The 14,191-nt window shown below is 42.8% G+C and overlaps 1 protein-coding gene across 2 annotated transcripts in view; it reads right to left on the reverse strand.

Annotated features, from left to right (window-relative positions):
- The window catches only part of COL4A1 (collagen type IV alpha 1 chain), a 209,576-nt gene that overhangs the window by 10,430 nt on the left and 184,955 nt on the right, over positions 1-14,191 (reverse strand). For both annotated transcript variants that reach the window (XM_073349693.2, XM_073349702.2), the window contains 5 exons: positions 13,956-14,089; positions 5,369-5,441; positions 4,605-4,676; positions 4,125-4,253; positions 2,729-2,827 (listed from right to left, as the gene is read on the reverse strand). In XM_073349693.2, the coding sequence (XP_073205794.1) occupies positions 2,729-2,827; positions 4,125-4,253; positions 4,605-4,676; positions 5,369-5,441; positions 13,956-14,089 (507 nt within the window). The remainder of the gene's footprint in view (positions 1-2,728; positions 2,828-4,124; positions 4,254-4,604; positions 4,677-5,368; positions 5,442-13,955; positions 14,090-14,191) is intronic.

The following is a 14,191-nucleotide window of genomic DNA, read 5'->3' on the forward strand; positions in this document are numbered from 1 at the left end:
AGTGAAGCCTCCATTCAAATATGCCCTGTGATGTTTTTCAGAAGTTCAGATCCTACGGATCTCTAAGCTTAAGAGGAGTAGAGCTACAGAGGCCTCATGTGTTGTGGAGCCAGTCAAATCCTTAGTGAAGAACTAGTTTGCTGGCAGATCTTACAAGCCGCAACTTCTGATTGTGTTAATTGGTTACTGAGGACGAAAGTCTGCCATGTTTCCCAGCACAACTTCTTTGTTGCTTCATTCAAACAAAATTGACCAAAGTTTCCAAGGAATGCAGCCTCCACAAGTTCCTAGCACCACCTCCCACTGCATCGATTCAGCCTCTGCAGTTAACAAACTTTGGTAATGGTATGAGTGGCTACAAAAATGTACAGCGCTAAATTGCTTACTGCACTTACAATTCATGGACACCACATCTATCTTTAATGGCATGTTTCTGATCTCCCATCAATGTAAATAAAGTCAATGAATTTACACCAGTAACCTTAGGCTCTGACCAGTGCCTACTGAAGTAAAAAAAATACAGTCTTATTGACTTCAGTGGTTGCTGGTCCAACCTATGTGCACTCACAGAATGTTCTTCTGTGCATTTGGAGTCTTGCATTTTCAAGTATTTGTAATTATATGTATTTTTTTTTCAAACGTAGCAGAACACACACTGTTCATTATAGCCTAATCAGTCATCAAATCTAAAAGTTCATCTATTTTTGAGTAAGCCCCCTGGGATAAGAAAGATGCTTCTATTTTATTTATTTTTAAAATGGAAAATGTTTCTTTATGCTCTCATGATTCAAATGGCTGAAGGGATTTTGTCTATATTTTCCAAAACTATTCCTCTGTGGGCAGATACCAAGCATGAAATTTCAACCCCAGAACTTCAGAAAGTTACAGGCATGTGAAAAAAAGGAAATTATAATGGAAATTGTTTTGCAAGAGTATTATACTGGTTAGGATTGCTATCATCTATTATTTTCAGATCTACTTAGCTATCTTTCTTAGGTTTTTCTAAAGTGTCCTCTACCATGGTATGTAAGTACTATGCTGTGTTCTTAACATACAGTATTGCAAGTGCTTTGTACAGAACAATCAGTTCAACTGAAATAATTACTTATCATCTTAGAGAGACAAGGTGACCTGAAAAAGAGTTCTGTGTAAGCTCAAAAGCTTGTCTCTCTCACTAATGGAAGTTAGTTCAATAAAAGATATTATCTCACCCACCTTGCCTCTCTCATGCCCTGGGACCAACACAGTTACAACACACTGCTTATAATCTTGTTAGTTTACTGATAGTCCTCTGCACACCTTCATTTTTATAATTTTCCAATCAAAGACAATCTATTCTTCTATCATGGAATGTTTTACATAAACGAACGTATTGTAGGGATTAATAAGGGTTTGGCATCCCAGGCTGGATTCACACTCTCTCTTGTAATGTTCCCCCCACTTCCAAATACTTGTCTAACTCTGCCTTTAACCCTAATTAAAGCTGTTCCAGTTGCTGTCTTCTGTGGAGAATTCCATACATGGTCTACCACCAGTGCTGCCTACTGAAATTCTGCCTAGACTCCTTTGGGACCTGACTTTCCCCTAGCTTGGTTTATACCCCTAGTTCCTGAAATTGACAGAAAATCAGATACTCTTGTAGCTTCTATCCTTTCTATTCCCATCAGAACTGTACATACTTCACTGTGGTTTCTTCCTTTCCAAAGAATAGAGGCCTAGTCTCTCTGCCTTTCTGTAGAACTAAATTCAGCAAATAACTGAATCATTCTGGCTATCCTCTGCAGTACCTTTTCCATCTCTGTAATACCATTTTTATAATAAGACAACCAGAACTGAGCACAGTGTTCCTAACGGTGACCTAATTCATCACCTTCTTGTGCAGTGATTTTCTCATTTATTCAAAATCTCTATTTCTTTCTTTGCTTTTAAAAGTGCTGCTAAACATCAGGCTTAAACTTTTAGAGATCCTTCCAATGTAACCCAGAATCTCTACAAAATAAAAATACTCTTTCAGGTCCTATTTAGGCTAAAAAAATCAATTAAATTAAAGTGCCGTATTAACTTCTGTTTAGTTAAAACTAAGCAGAGATCTTAAATTCTCGATTCCTGATCACCAGTCTATCACTTTGAGGACTCTGAATAATTTATTCTTTTAAATATATTGTTATCTTGAAGATATTTCTAAACTGTGAACATTTCCTTTCTGAGTCATCTCTTTTCTAGATTAAGCCATGTAAAAAAGACACCTGACACTCAATAAAGGTATTATAAAATTCCACAGGTAATCTCTCTGAAGCCAGAGTCTTTTCATTATTAATAATTGCCTCTAAACCTTCTTCTCCTGCAGTTGTAACTGGTAGCTCTACCCTAACAGAAAGGTGGAGGTTTTGAACCTGTATATCTTTTATATTCACTGTAACTGTATTTCCTTTATCTGGTATCTGATCTACCTCCACCTTTTATAAGGGCTGTGGCAAATAACATGTGGCCATTTAAGTCTATGTGAAATAGCCTTATCTGTCACTAAATTACATCAAAAAGATCTCTTGGAGGTGCCAGCAATTCCTTTAATGACCATGTGCTTTTAAATGCTACAAGTGTTTTTGTTATGTGCCTCTGCTTCTTGTGCAATCTTTATCCAACTGCCAACCTTATTTTTCTTAATAAGCAATCTTTTATAGTCCCTTTGTAATGAAGAACAGAGTCTTTAAAGAATACACAGACCTACCTGGGGGACCAGAAGGACCAGGTTCTCCTTTCTGACCAGGTTGACCATCAAATCCTGGAACACCAGGTTGCCCAGGTATACCCTCAGGTCCTGTCACTCCTGTTGAAATATAAGAAATAATTACAATTGGATCACAGAGACATATTTGTTCTTGCTTTTTGGATTATGGGGTGGCAGTACAGAAAAAAAGCACATGCCCAGTACCTATGGGTAAATGCCAGTACCCAGAGCAGGTAGGTGGGAGTGCCTGCAGGGGGAAGGTGTTGAGGGGTGTGGGATGGGAGAAGATCAAAATATAGCCACTGAAGGTGCACATCTGCAGCAACCGATTCCCTGCGAGCATTTGTCCGCGCAGTAAGAGGGACGCACAGGTCTTTCTCCTCATTCTATGACCGCAGGGGTACAAAGCTGAAGGAGTTTCAAGTAAAAGCCCATAAAGAGAGCCCCAAGTCAGTAACAAGTTCACAGCCCTGCTAGGTCTTTGCCAAATTGGTTTTGGCTTTACCCGTTAGGTCAGTGCTTTATTTTGTAGCTGTTTGAGAGTGTTTTCACTCTCATTTAAATACCAGTCTGCAGTATGCAGGGGATGCAGTTTAACAGTACCAGCACCAACCTGGGACTTCCACTCTGCTCCTGATATTTCAGTTACACCCTGTTCTTCTGCAGATCCTGTACAGTGCAGTGTGACATTAAGGCTTTGAGATAACTATTGGAACATGGCTACAGACTCTTTTTGGCCAAAGCCATATTCTGATTGGACAGTGAAGCCAATGGATGATTTCACAGCCATTTAACCAACTCACAACAGTGTACAGATATGGCCCCAATACCAAGAAGAATCATCGTGCCATTTACGTTAAATAGATAATGCAAAACGACAAACTATCTTTCACCTTATTTCCCTACCACCTCCATATAAAATAATGGAGAGCAGGGGGAAGGAGTTTCTCCTTTAAAATGTTACCGATTTTGGAACTCTTCTGAACTGCAGCTTCCTATGCCCCCCCTTGCCAATTCAAAATGCTACCGGCCCTCGCCCACTTATGCCAGCCTTCTACTTTCCTGACCCCTCGCCCCCTTTCTCCCTGCTTCTCTTAATCTCTTTAAAAATTTTAAACCTTCCAGTTTAGGTGTTTTATGTAAGTTTCATGCTAAATGCTGCTCAGTTCCACAGAAATGCTGGGCTAAGAGAGGAAGTGGGGACTCCTTGTTGAAGACCTGCTTTTGGCATTCCTGTGTACTGGGACTTCAAAGAGAAGCATCACTTTCCTATAGGCAGCCACTACAGACATGGCTGGAGAAGCACCTGAACAGACAATAGCCTGCTAATGCTCAGCCTGTCACAGCTTCTTTCTACATTATGCACCACCTATATGCAACTTTAAGACCCTCTCACCTTGCTGTCCTTTTGGACCTGGAAGTCCAGGGAGCCCTTTTAAACCAACTGGTCCGACAGGACCGGGTAAACCTGGTTCCCCTTTAAGAAGCTGATAAGGACCTGGAGGACCTGGTGGACCTTGTAAACCTGTCAAAATTGATGAAGCAAATACAAACGGAAGTGTTTGTTATCAGACAATATAAATAAATAATAATTATGTCATTCGTACCAAAAGGTCGCAATAAGGATTGGGCCCCATTGTGCTAGGCTCTGTACGAATATATTGGGATAGAAACCTAGCTCTAAGAGCTAAGAGCTTACATCTAATTGTAAATTATGTTTACAGGCTGTACATTTTGAGGTTGAGATTCTATTCACGCACTTGCACATTCTGGGGTTTTTTTTATGTTGTAAAAAATGCAAAGGGTGATATAATGCCATAGTTAGGTAAAATAATACCTATTTTGAAAATCTGAAAAACACATAAGCTTACCATACCTTTAGAGCCAGGAAACCCTTGGTCACCTTGTTCTCCCTTGAGACCTGGGAAGCCAGAAGACCCTTTTGGACCTGAAGTCAAATGTACATGAAAATTTAAGATATTAATTCTTGTTTTAAAACTGTGTGTGCTGAATAATGGATCCAATACTGCAAATGCTTAGACACGTGAGTAACTTTACGCACATGAGCAGTTCCTTTGATTTCAAATGTTTGCTGGAAAAGGGCATATGAAGTGATCACATAAAACTGCCATCAATATTCAATTAAAAGATAACTGAAGACAAATTCACACTCAGATTTCTAAATTCAGATACATTTTAAATGTATTGACAGCTGCATTCTTTCTTACACTTAAAATGTTAATAAACATAACAATGATAGTGGAAGTGATAGAAAAGGTTTGTCTACTTGTAAGCAGCCTCAAGTTTTGCACCTGTCACACCACATCTCAAAGAAAACCCTGACTATTCTTAGGACATACAGACATTGATTTTTCATTCTTCTTCAAAAGCAAACATGAATTGTACAATCTACAGAACAAGGAAAGGAAAAAAATTACTGAGAAATTAATATTATCCTTGTTCTGGCTTCTGAACTAGCTTCAAAGTTAAGGCTACGGTATTTGTGGGATGCTAGATTAACATTCTTTGATTATTTTCTTTTGATAAAGGAGGCGGGGAAAGCACCATCTCCCTCTACCTTACATGAAGTTAGAGAACAATAATTTTGTAACTATACACAAATTACATATTTCTCCTCACCTTGAAACCCGGGAACTCCTGGAGGTCCCATATCACCCTTTTGACCAATACCTCCTGGTAAACCAGCACTACCCTGTATAAAAAGAAGACAGACATGAGTTATCCTGTATCGCTATGATACACCTCTCAAATAATCGTGGGATTTTGGAAAACTGTAAAAAACACTCAGGTCGGTAATTTCTAAAATCAAAGACAAGCCGTTCAATCCAAAGATGGTCCTCCTCTAATGTTACATTGCTCAAATGAGAAGGCTTTGTTCAGAAACAAAGGCTTGTGGTAAGCAGCCAGAACAACCTGTGTGTTGATCTGTGCTATGCTATGCTTTATCTTGCGAACACACTGGGATAAAATAAGGTGGCTCAATAAAAGTTTAATAAATCAAATGGCCTTGAGCCTTGGGAAATGACACCATGAAAAAAACATTAGAAGGGGGACAAGTATCACTAAATAGAGCACTCACTCAGAGTATCCTAGACTCAGGGTGCTGGCCTCAGGTGACCCCAGTGGGAAGATAGGATATTTCAGGTCACAGAAAGGATTAGTACATATATGGAATGAGATGAAAGTTACTCAGTAGCCTCAAGTTCCCTTGCAGGGAACTTGGTCTTTTCAGCAGTGCTGAACTGGTCTAGGAGCGAAGAAGTTTAACACACAAGGCCTGATTTTCCTTTCACATACGCTGCTGTAAATGAACTACTCCAGTGAAATTGGTTTTACCAGTTTTACAATAGTCTAAGACCATGTCTACACTACAAACTTTGGTCAATGCAAGTTACGTTAGCATACAACTGCCAAAGTTAGTGTATCGCTCATGCTCGTGCACACTTGACTGCTTACATTGGTGCTGCACGTACTCACCAGGAATATTTGTGTCAATACAAAGTGTGGTACATTATGAGTAGGTATCCCAGTGTGCCATGTGCAGCCATCTAGCACATTGCCTTCTGGGAAGTTTTTGCAATGTGTTGTGGTGTATAAATAACTCACCTAGGGATCTCTGGGAGCTAGGGGTCAAGTTCCTAGCATGCAACTTTCTTCATATCCCATAATGCCATCCATATCCCATAATTATGTGTTGTTTTTTTTTAATAAGATCTCACAAGCCACACAGCACAGTTTGGTATCTGCTATCTCTGACAGAAGCATGGATCTTCACACCTCTGTACCATTCTCATGAGTGTTGCAAATACAAGCCGCATGATTCTCTGGTACTATCAGAGCTGCAAGAACTATAGCAACAGGAGACATGACAATTTCTCTGAGGACAGGTTGTGGAGGGACATAGTGAAAAACAAGGTTGTTGGTGGTATTCATGGAGCAACTGCCAACGGTGGAGTGCAGCTTCTGGGCTGGAGAAATGAGCACTGACTGGTGGGATTGCATCATAATGCAGATTTGGGACATCAAGCAGTGGCTGCAGAACTTTCGGACATGCAAAGCCACATTGCCGGATTTGTGTTGCGAGCTCGCACCATTCCTCCAGCACACAGACACCGGAATGAGAGCGAGAGTGTTGATAGTTGAGAAGTGAGTGGCGATCAAAACTCTGGAAGCTTACATTTCTGGATTGCTCCCAGTCCGTGGGAAATCATTTTGGGGCTGGCAAATCCACAGTGGAGGCTATTGTCATGCAAGTGTGTAGGGCCATTCATTGTCTTCTGTTATGCAGACCTGTGATTCTTGGAAATGGACAGGACATAGTAGATGGATTTGCAGCAATCAGGTTCCCAAATTGTGGTGAGGTGATAGATGGCATGCATATCCCTATTTTGGCACCAGCCCACCTTGCTACAGAGTACAACAACAGAAAGGGCGACTTATCTATGGTCATGCAAGCATTGGTGGATCACTGGGGATGCTTCACCAACAACACTGAAGGCTAGTCAGGGAAGGTGCATGACACTCGCGTCTTTCAGAACACAAGACTTTAAGAAAGCTGCAAGCAGGGACATTCTTTCCTGACCCTCGGATTGCCATTGGTGATGTTGAAATGCCAATAGTGATTCTGGAAGACCCAGCCTAAGTCTTGCTCCTCTGGCTTATGAAGCTGTACCCTGTCCACCTTGACAGCACTAGGGAAAGATTCAGCTACCAGCTCAGCAGGTGAAGAATGACAGATGAAGGTGCGTTTGGTAGATTGGATCTCACTGAGAAAAACAGCCCAATGGTTATAGCTGCCTGTTGTCTGCTGCATTATCTATGTGAGGCAAAGGGGGGTGGGGGTAGTTGCCACAATGGTAGAGGAGATGTCTGCTGACTCTGAACAGCCAAACACCAGGGCCATTACAAGACCCCAGCATGGAGCTATGTGGTTACAGGAGGCTTTGAAAGAGCATTTCCATGGTCAGGCACAGTAATGTGCTGTGCTTGACTATGCTCTGGCCCTGAAGGTTTGTGAGCTGTTAGGAATTGTGCTTCGTGTACATTTATACATAGAACTATTTTTGTCTTATAATGAACCTATGAATTATTCTGTTTTGCTGCACATTTATAACTATTACACTGTCTTTCACTGAAACTATGAATTATGTGGTGCTTGTTGTACATTTATACCTATGACTGGGTGTTTCCTTGAACCTATGACCTCTGGGGTGCTGTACACTTACAAGTACTAGGAGCTTTGCATCCTGCCATACATTCTGCAGTATGTGGGGTGAACTATAACAATGAATTTATTTTCAAAATATAGACTTGCCTCCACTGACAAAAGCCGTGAAATGAAACAATGTGAAGAAAAAGGGACAATACAAACTTCCAACATAAATTAACTGAACACAACTTTAAATTTAGAAAGGCAGCAAGCAGTTCTGTCCATTTCAGTGCACAAATGTAGTCCATTTTGGATACATACACCAACTGTGCCTTTCATAGGTCATGGATGTGAAGATGTGGTTGTCCTTACTGTCCTCTGGCATGGAGTGGTAGGGCTAGGAATGAGATCCAGGGTTCTAAGAGGATTTTTGAGGGGCGCAGGAAGCTGCCACCACGGACTTCTCCATGGACTGTTCTCCAAGGATGGCAAGTTTGTGATTGTTGGTCAGTTAGGGTCAGCAGCATTTGTGTTAGCTGCCTGAGAAGCCTCATTATGTCCTGGTGCATCTCTCTTTTTCCTGAAGGGATTCTTGGGTTTTTCTCCATGTTCTCCTGTCCTCTCTATCCCTCTCCATGCAGTCTACCATGTTGGCCCACCAGACCCTTTGTTCACAGTCCAGTGCAGCACTGGTTTGCAGGATCTCACAGAACATATCATCCCTCATCCTCTTCTTTCTCCTCTTCAGTAGGATCAGGAATTCCCCAGGTGTGGAGGGTCAATCCTCAAGGCTGCAACAGCAGCAGCTCCAGATAAAATGGAAATATGTATAATTGTACGTAGAGTCACAATGGAAAGTGAAAGATAAGCTTCAAAACTCCCTTCCCTCATTCCCATAATAATCTGTAATAAGATATACTTATTGCTACTTCAGCTGCGGCGTGCCCCTGCACAGCACTGCTCTCCTGCCCCAGCCATGGTGAGTATTGCCTGCGAGGGGCCAGGTGGGGGAAGGAGGAGGGTATTAACATTTTCGGTTGCATAAAACAATATGGTCCCTATTTCAATGGGTACAAGTACAGGGCAACGGCACTGAGTACTGGCACTATTTTTCACAGGTGGTGGTGATTTTAGCTGATCTCTCACTCCTGAGTGTCACAGCGGCACAGAGAACACAGCCTTTGCAGGCATCCCAAAGCCACCCAGGACCGCATGCCACTAGCCTGCTTACTACAATGGTGCCTGCCAAAATCATTGTTGAGCGGTGTGGAAAAGTGTCCTACCGCTGAAGAAGAAAGAAGATGGACATCCCTAGAAACCTTCGGGAGAGAACTGCAGAGTAACTCTATGAAAGTTTCATCAAGATCTCTCAGGACACAAGGGACATTCCTCTGTACATCAACAAACTGCTCTGCAGGGCCTCCAATGCCTAATCCTACAGGGGAATGAAAAGAAGATAACAGATCTACCGCCGTTTGTTGTACTGCTACCTCTTCTCAGATAAGTAAAACAATGAAAAGTCGATGCATGTCTTTAGTAACTTGGGATGGGCCAGGCGCCATCTTTACATTTAAACATGAAAAGGGAAAATGCATGCACTCACTTTCCCAAGGTTCCATCTCTTGCACTGTGCTCGCCCATGCCTGGCTAGTGGGACTGACTAGGCTGCAGCAGAGTCTCTACAGGTCCTAGCTCATGGCATAGCCAAATTGCCCTGCCCCACCACATCTCCTTTCCTCCTCCTCACTGTCCATGCCAGAGGGCTACATCTCAGGCTCCACTGAGGCATCCACAGTGGTCTGCGGGGTGCGGGTGGGGTTACTGCCAAGTACGGCATGCAGCTTGTCATAAAATGGCAGGTCTATGGCTCAGCACCAGATTGACTGTTGGCCTCCTGGGCCTTGTGGTATGCCAGCCACAGTCCCTTTGTTTTCCCGCGGCTGATCCCTGTAGTACCCCTTCGTCTACATCCCCTTCTCGTAGATGTCCATGTTTCTATGGCTGCTCCATAGCTGTGCCTCAACACTCTCTTCTCCCCACAAGTGATCCGATACCTCCTGTCTGCTCCAGGCAGGAGTATGTCTTGAGCGTGTAGCTGGCACAGTCGGTTGGTTAGCTGCACACAACAAGGGAGCGCTGCTAGGTGTGCTCACCAAGCCCAGCCATTAGGGAAAGGCATTTCAAAAATACACAGTATTTTAAAGAGACGGGAGGGGCTTCTGGTCTTCGTGACCCCTGGGCAGTGGAGTTCAACATTTGTGACTAGAGCTGTCAGTGTGAGGCACTGTGTGACAACTGTTGGAAGACTGTTAGGATTGACATAGGTCATGCAATGTCTACACTTGAACTGTGTCAACCACAGTACTTTGACTACAGCTCAATGCCATTCGGGGAGGTGGTTTTACTGCATCACCATAACAGGGTGCTTATGTCAGCAGGAGACAAATTTGAGTGTAGATATGTGAAAAACAGGTTGATGCAAGGCAACTTACGTTGACCTAACTTTGTAGTGTAGACTAGGCCTGTGCTAGAGGAAAATCAAGGCCACATACTGTAAGACTCACACAAGGCATAGTAAACTCACTAGTTACCCAATGGAATTTATTGACAGCATCCTTCAGTGTATTACAACAGAAACACTTCAAAACCAGACTCCAGCGAGAGACTGTTGAATTGGAATTCATTTGCAAATTGGATACAATTAACTTAGTCTTGAATAGAGACTGGGAGTGGCTAAGTCATTATGCAAGGTAACCTATTTCCCCTTGTTTTTTCCTACACCCCATTCCCGCCCCTCCCCCCGTTCCTCAGACATTCTTGTTAAACCCTGGATTTGTGCTGGAAATGGCCCACCTTGATTATCATACACATTGTAAGGAGAGTGATCACTTTAGATAAGCTATTACCAGCAGGAGAGTGGGGTGGGGGGGAGAGAAAACCTTTTGTAGTGGTAAACACCCATTTTTTCATGGTTTGTATGTATAAAAGCATCTTCTGTATTTTCCACAGTATGCATCCGATGAAGTGAGCTGTAGCTCACGAAAGCTTATGCTCAAATAAATTGGTTAGTCTCTAACGTTCTAGTTTCTGTTTCAATTGATCCAGAATAATCATCTAAGCATACCTTAGAGATTCCCACAACAAATTGCTAACACAAGTCCTAAACACTACAGTCGTCATGAGCCATTATTATAATATAACATTTGCATAAAGCTCTATAGGTATGCAGAGAAAATACAGATGTAGATCCAGAGCCACAAAAGTATTTAGGCACCTAAATCCCTTTGGAATTAATGGAAATTAGGCACCTCAATACCTTTGAGGATCAGGGCCATAGTCCTTGCACTAAGAAATGTACAAAATAGGTTAGAGATACCATGGCGGGTACACACGGAGAAATTACATCAGAAAGGGGAAGGGAGGTATTCACAAAATAAAGTTATGTGGTTACTTGTATTCAAAAAGCACATGGCATACATCAATTATTTTCTTTTAAAAGGTGCACGCCTGTGCATAAGCTGAGCATTGCACTGCCCGATTACCTGCCTGGGCCTGAGCAGCAGAATGAAGGTCAGAATCATGAGGCAAGGAGTCTCAGGCTACCTCCCCCAAACAAACTGTATGCTTGTGCTCCCCAACCTGACTCCTACAATTGGAGCTGGTTGGGAATTTTCCATCAGAATGATTTTTCAAAAGAAAATGCAGTTTCTGCAAAATCAACAGGAAAATTTTGATTTTGCTGAAGTTTTTCAATTTGCTGTCAGAAAAACCAAAACGAAATATGTTGCTTTGAGTTGGTTCCACCTGAAAGGAAATATTTCAGTTTGTTGAACTGACCTGAAATGTTTCGTTTTGAGTCAATTCAACTTTAAATTGCATTTTCCTATGATGGTACATTGGTCGTGGTAATTGTAGTTCATATGATATTCTCTCCTAGAAGTTGCCTCCCTGGCTGGACTATATCTCCCAGGATGCAACACAGTTTCCCCTATGACCTAGCATCATGGTGCATCACAGAAGTCATATGGCTGTCGGTGCTTCATGGGAGATGCAGTCTGGCCTGGGAGACTGGTCCATGAGAATAGGGACATCGGATACTTGAACCACAACTCCCTTGAGGCAATGCAACATAATAGGAAGATGCAGTTTAATGTTTAACTGACTCGAAATGAAATGTTTCGGGTCAGTTAAATAAAACCAAAATGAAACATTTTGATTTGGGAATGTTGAAATGTTATGTTTTAATTGAAAATGACTGGAACTTCATTTTGTGAAAAATTTCAATTCTTTGTCCTGATTTGGAAACAAATCATTTGTTGAAATATCAGAATTTTCTGTGGGACAGAAATTCTGATTTTCACTCAGTTCTGCTTATAAGCACTCTGGACACTTAGCAAAGAGAATGCACATTTGAATCTTGCTATCAATGCTTGTTGAAAACATCTGTCTCTCAGAGTTATTAATGGCATGCAGCTACTCCGAAAGTGGAAAGCTGGTGACCAACAAGGATCTAGCTTAAAAAATTCAAGACATGGGTTTAAGTGTCACTGTAGAAGCAGCCCCTTGGAGACAGAAGAACATCCAGTGTGGCTTTACATTATGAAGAATCTGTTCCTCTGAGTCCACTGTTGGAATCCTGCTTCCCACACTAGGATCTTAATGACCCCTTTCCTGAGTCCCTCTTCATCCTGTACAATGAGTGTGATGGTGCCATGCCTACTCTCTTACCCTGCTTTTATTCACCTATTTTTATTATATTTTAGTTTAATTTCCTGCTAGAAGAAAGAATGAGCTACAACCTGAAGAGAACTGTGCTTCAAGAAATGAGGAGGCAGAAATACTGAGAGGAAGGGTATAGAACAGGGGTCTCAAACGTGCGGCCCGTGGAGTTATTTCCTGCAGCCCGCCATAGGCGCTGACTCCACCAGCACCCAAGCTCCCCTCCCCACCTTTTCCCTCCTGAGCGCACTGCGTCCCCGCTCCTCTGCCTACCTCCCAGCATTTCCTGCCGCCAAACAGCTGTTTGGCAGCACTTAGGACTTTCCAGGAGGGAGGGTGGAGGAGTGGGAACATGGCACGCTCAGGGGAGGAGGCAGAGAAGAGGTGGAGCAGGGGCGGGGATTTGGGGAAGGGGTTGGAATAGGGGCAGGGAGAGGGCAGAGTTGGGGTGGGGACTTTGGGAAAGGGGTTGGAATGGGGGCAGGGAAGGGGTGGGAAGAGGTGGGGCAGGGGCAGGGCCGCATGTTTGAGACCCCTGTGACTGTTAGTTAGGGACACTGGGCACCATCCCCCATCACCCCGGGGTCTCTCTGTAAGGAGTGCTGGGCAGCCAGGGGTCCTCCCCCCATTGCCCAGGGGTCTCTCTGTTAGGGGTGCTGGAAACCCAGAAGTCCCCCCCTACCCCCATCGCCCAGAATTCTCTCCATTGGAACACTGGACAGTGTCTGTGACGAAGTGGAAATTTTCTGTAAATTTTTTATAATTCCTAGGTGAGCCTCAGTTTCCCTCTCAACTTTGTGCAGTGACTGGGGTGTGTCTGGGGTGTGACTGGGGGGGAGGGGGTGGAAAGGGTTACACAGTGCAGGAGAGAGTCAGCGCCTATGGCGGGCCACAGGAAATAACTCCACGGGCCACGTGTTTGAGACCCCTGGTGTAGATCATCATCAGTATTACTGACCACATAAGTTACAGGTGTTTATATTTTATTGAAACCCCTCTTCTCATTACAGTTTTAAAAAACTTAAAAGATTTACTTTTAATAGCACACTATATTACTCTTTATTTTTTTCATTTTTGACTATACTTTTGTATCGTTCTACGAAAAGGTTTCACTGGTAAGGCCCTTGGGCCTCATGTGGCCCCTGTGGTGATTTGAGTTTGAGATACCTGCTTTGCACAGTCAGCAAAGAGTCTGAAAGCATTCTGGATATATAGTATTATTGGTTTGAAAAAGAAATATCTATGATTAATACATCCATTAACTGGAAGAACTAAAATGACCACTATGTGCTACTGAGCTACACTGGAGAAATCACTAAGGTAGTTAAAGTAACTTACAGGAATGCCTTGGAATCCCAGATCACCTTTGATTCCAAGTCTTCCAGGTGTTCCAGGCCAACCCGTGTTTCCTTTTTCTCCTTTGGCTCCTTCAAGGCCTGGAGATCCTGGTGGTCCCTCTGGACCTGGTAGACCTAAAATGGAGGGGTGGGGAAAAGTTTCTTGGCAAATTTGTTTTCTAGAAGACATCAGTATTTGGATTAGGACCAGATGGCTCAAGTTAAAGGTGGGCAAGA

Source organism: Lepidochelys kempii, chromosome 1, assembly GCF_965140285.1.
Source record: "Lepidochelys kempii isolate rLepKem1 chromosome 1, rLepKem1.hap1, whole genome shotgun sequence".
Taxonomy (NCBI): Eukaryota; Metazoa; Chordata; order Testudines; family Cheloniidae; genus Lepidochelys; species Lepidochelys kempii.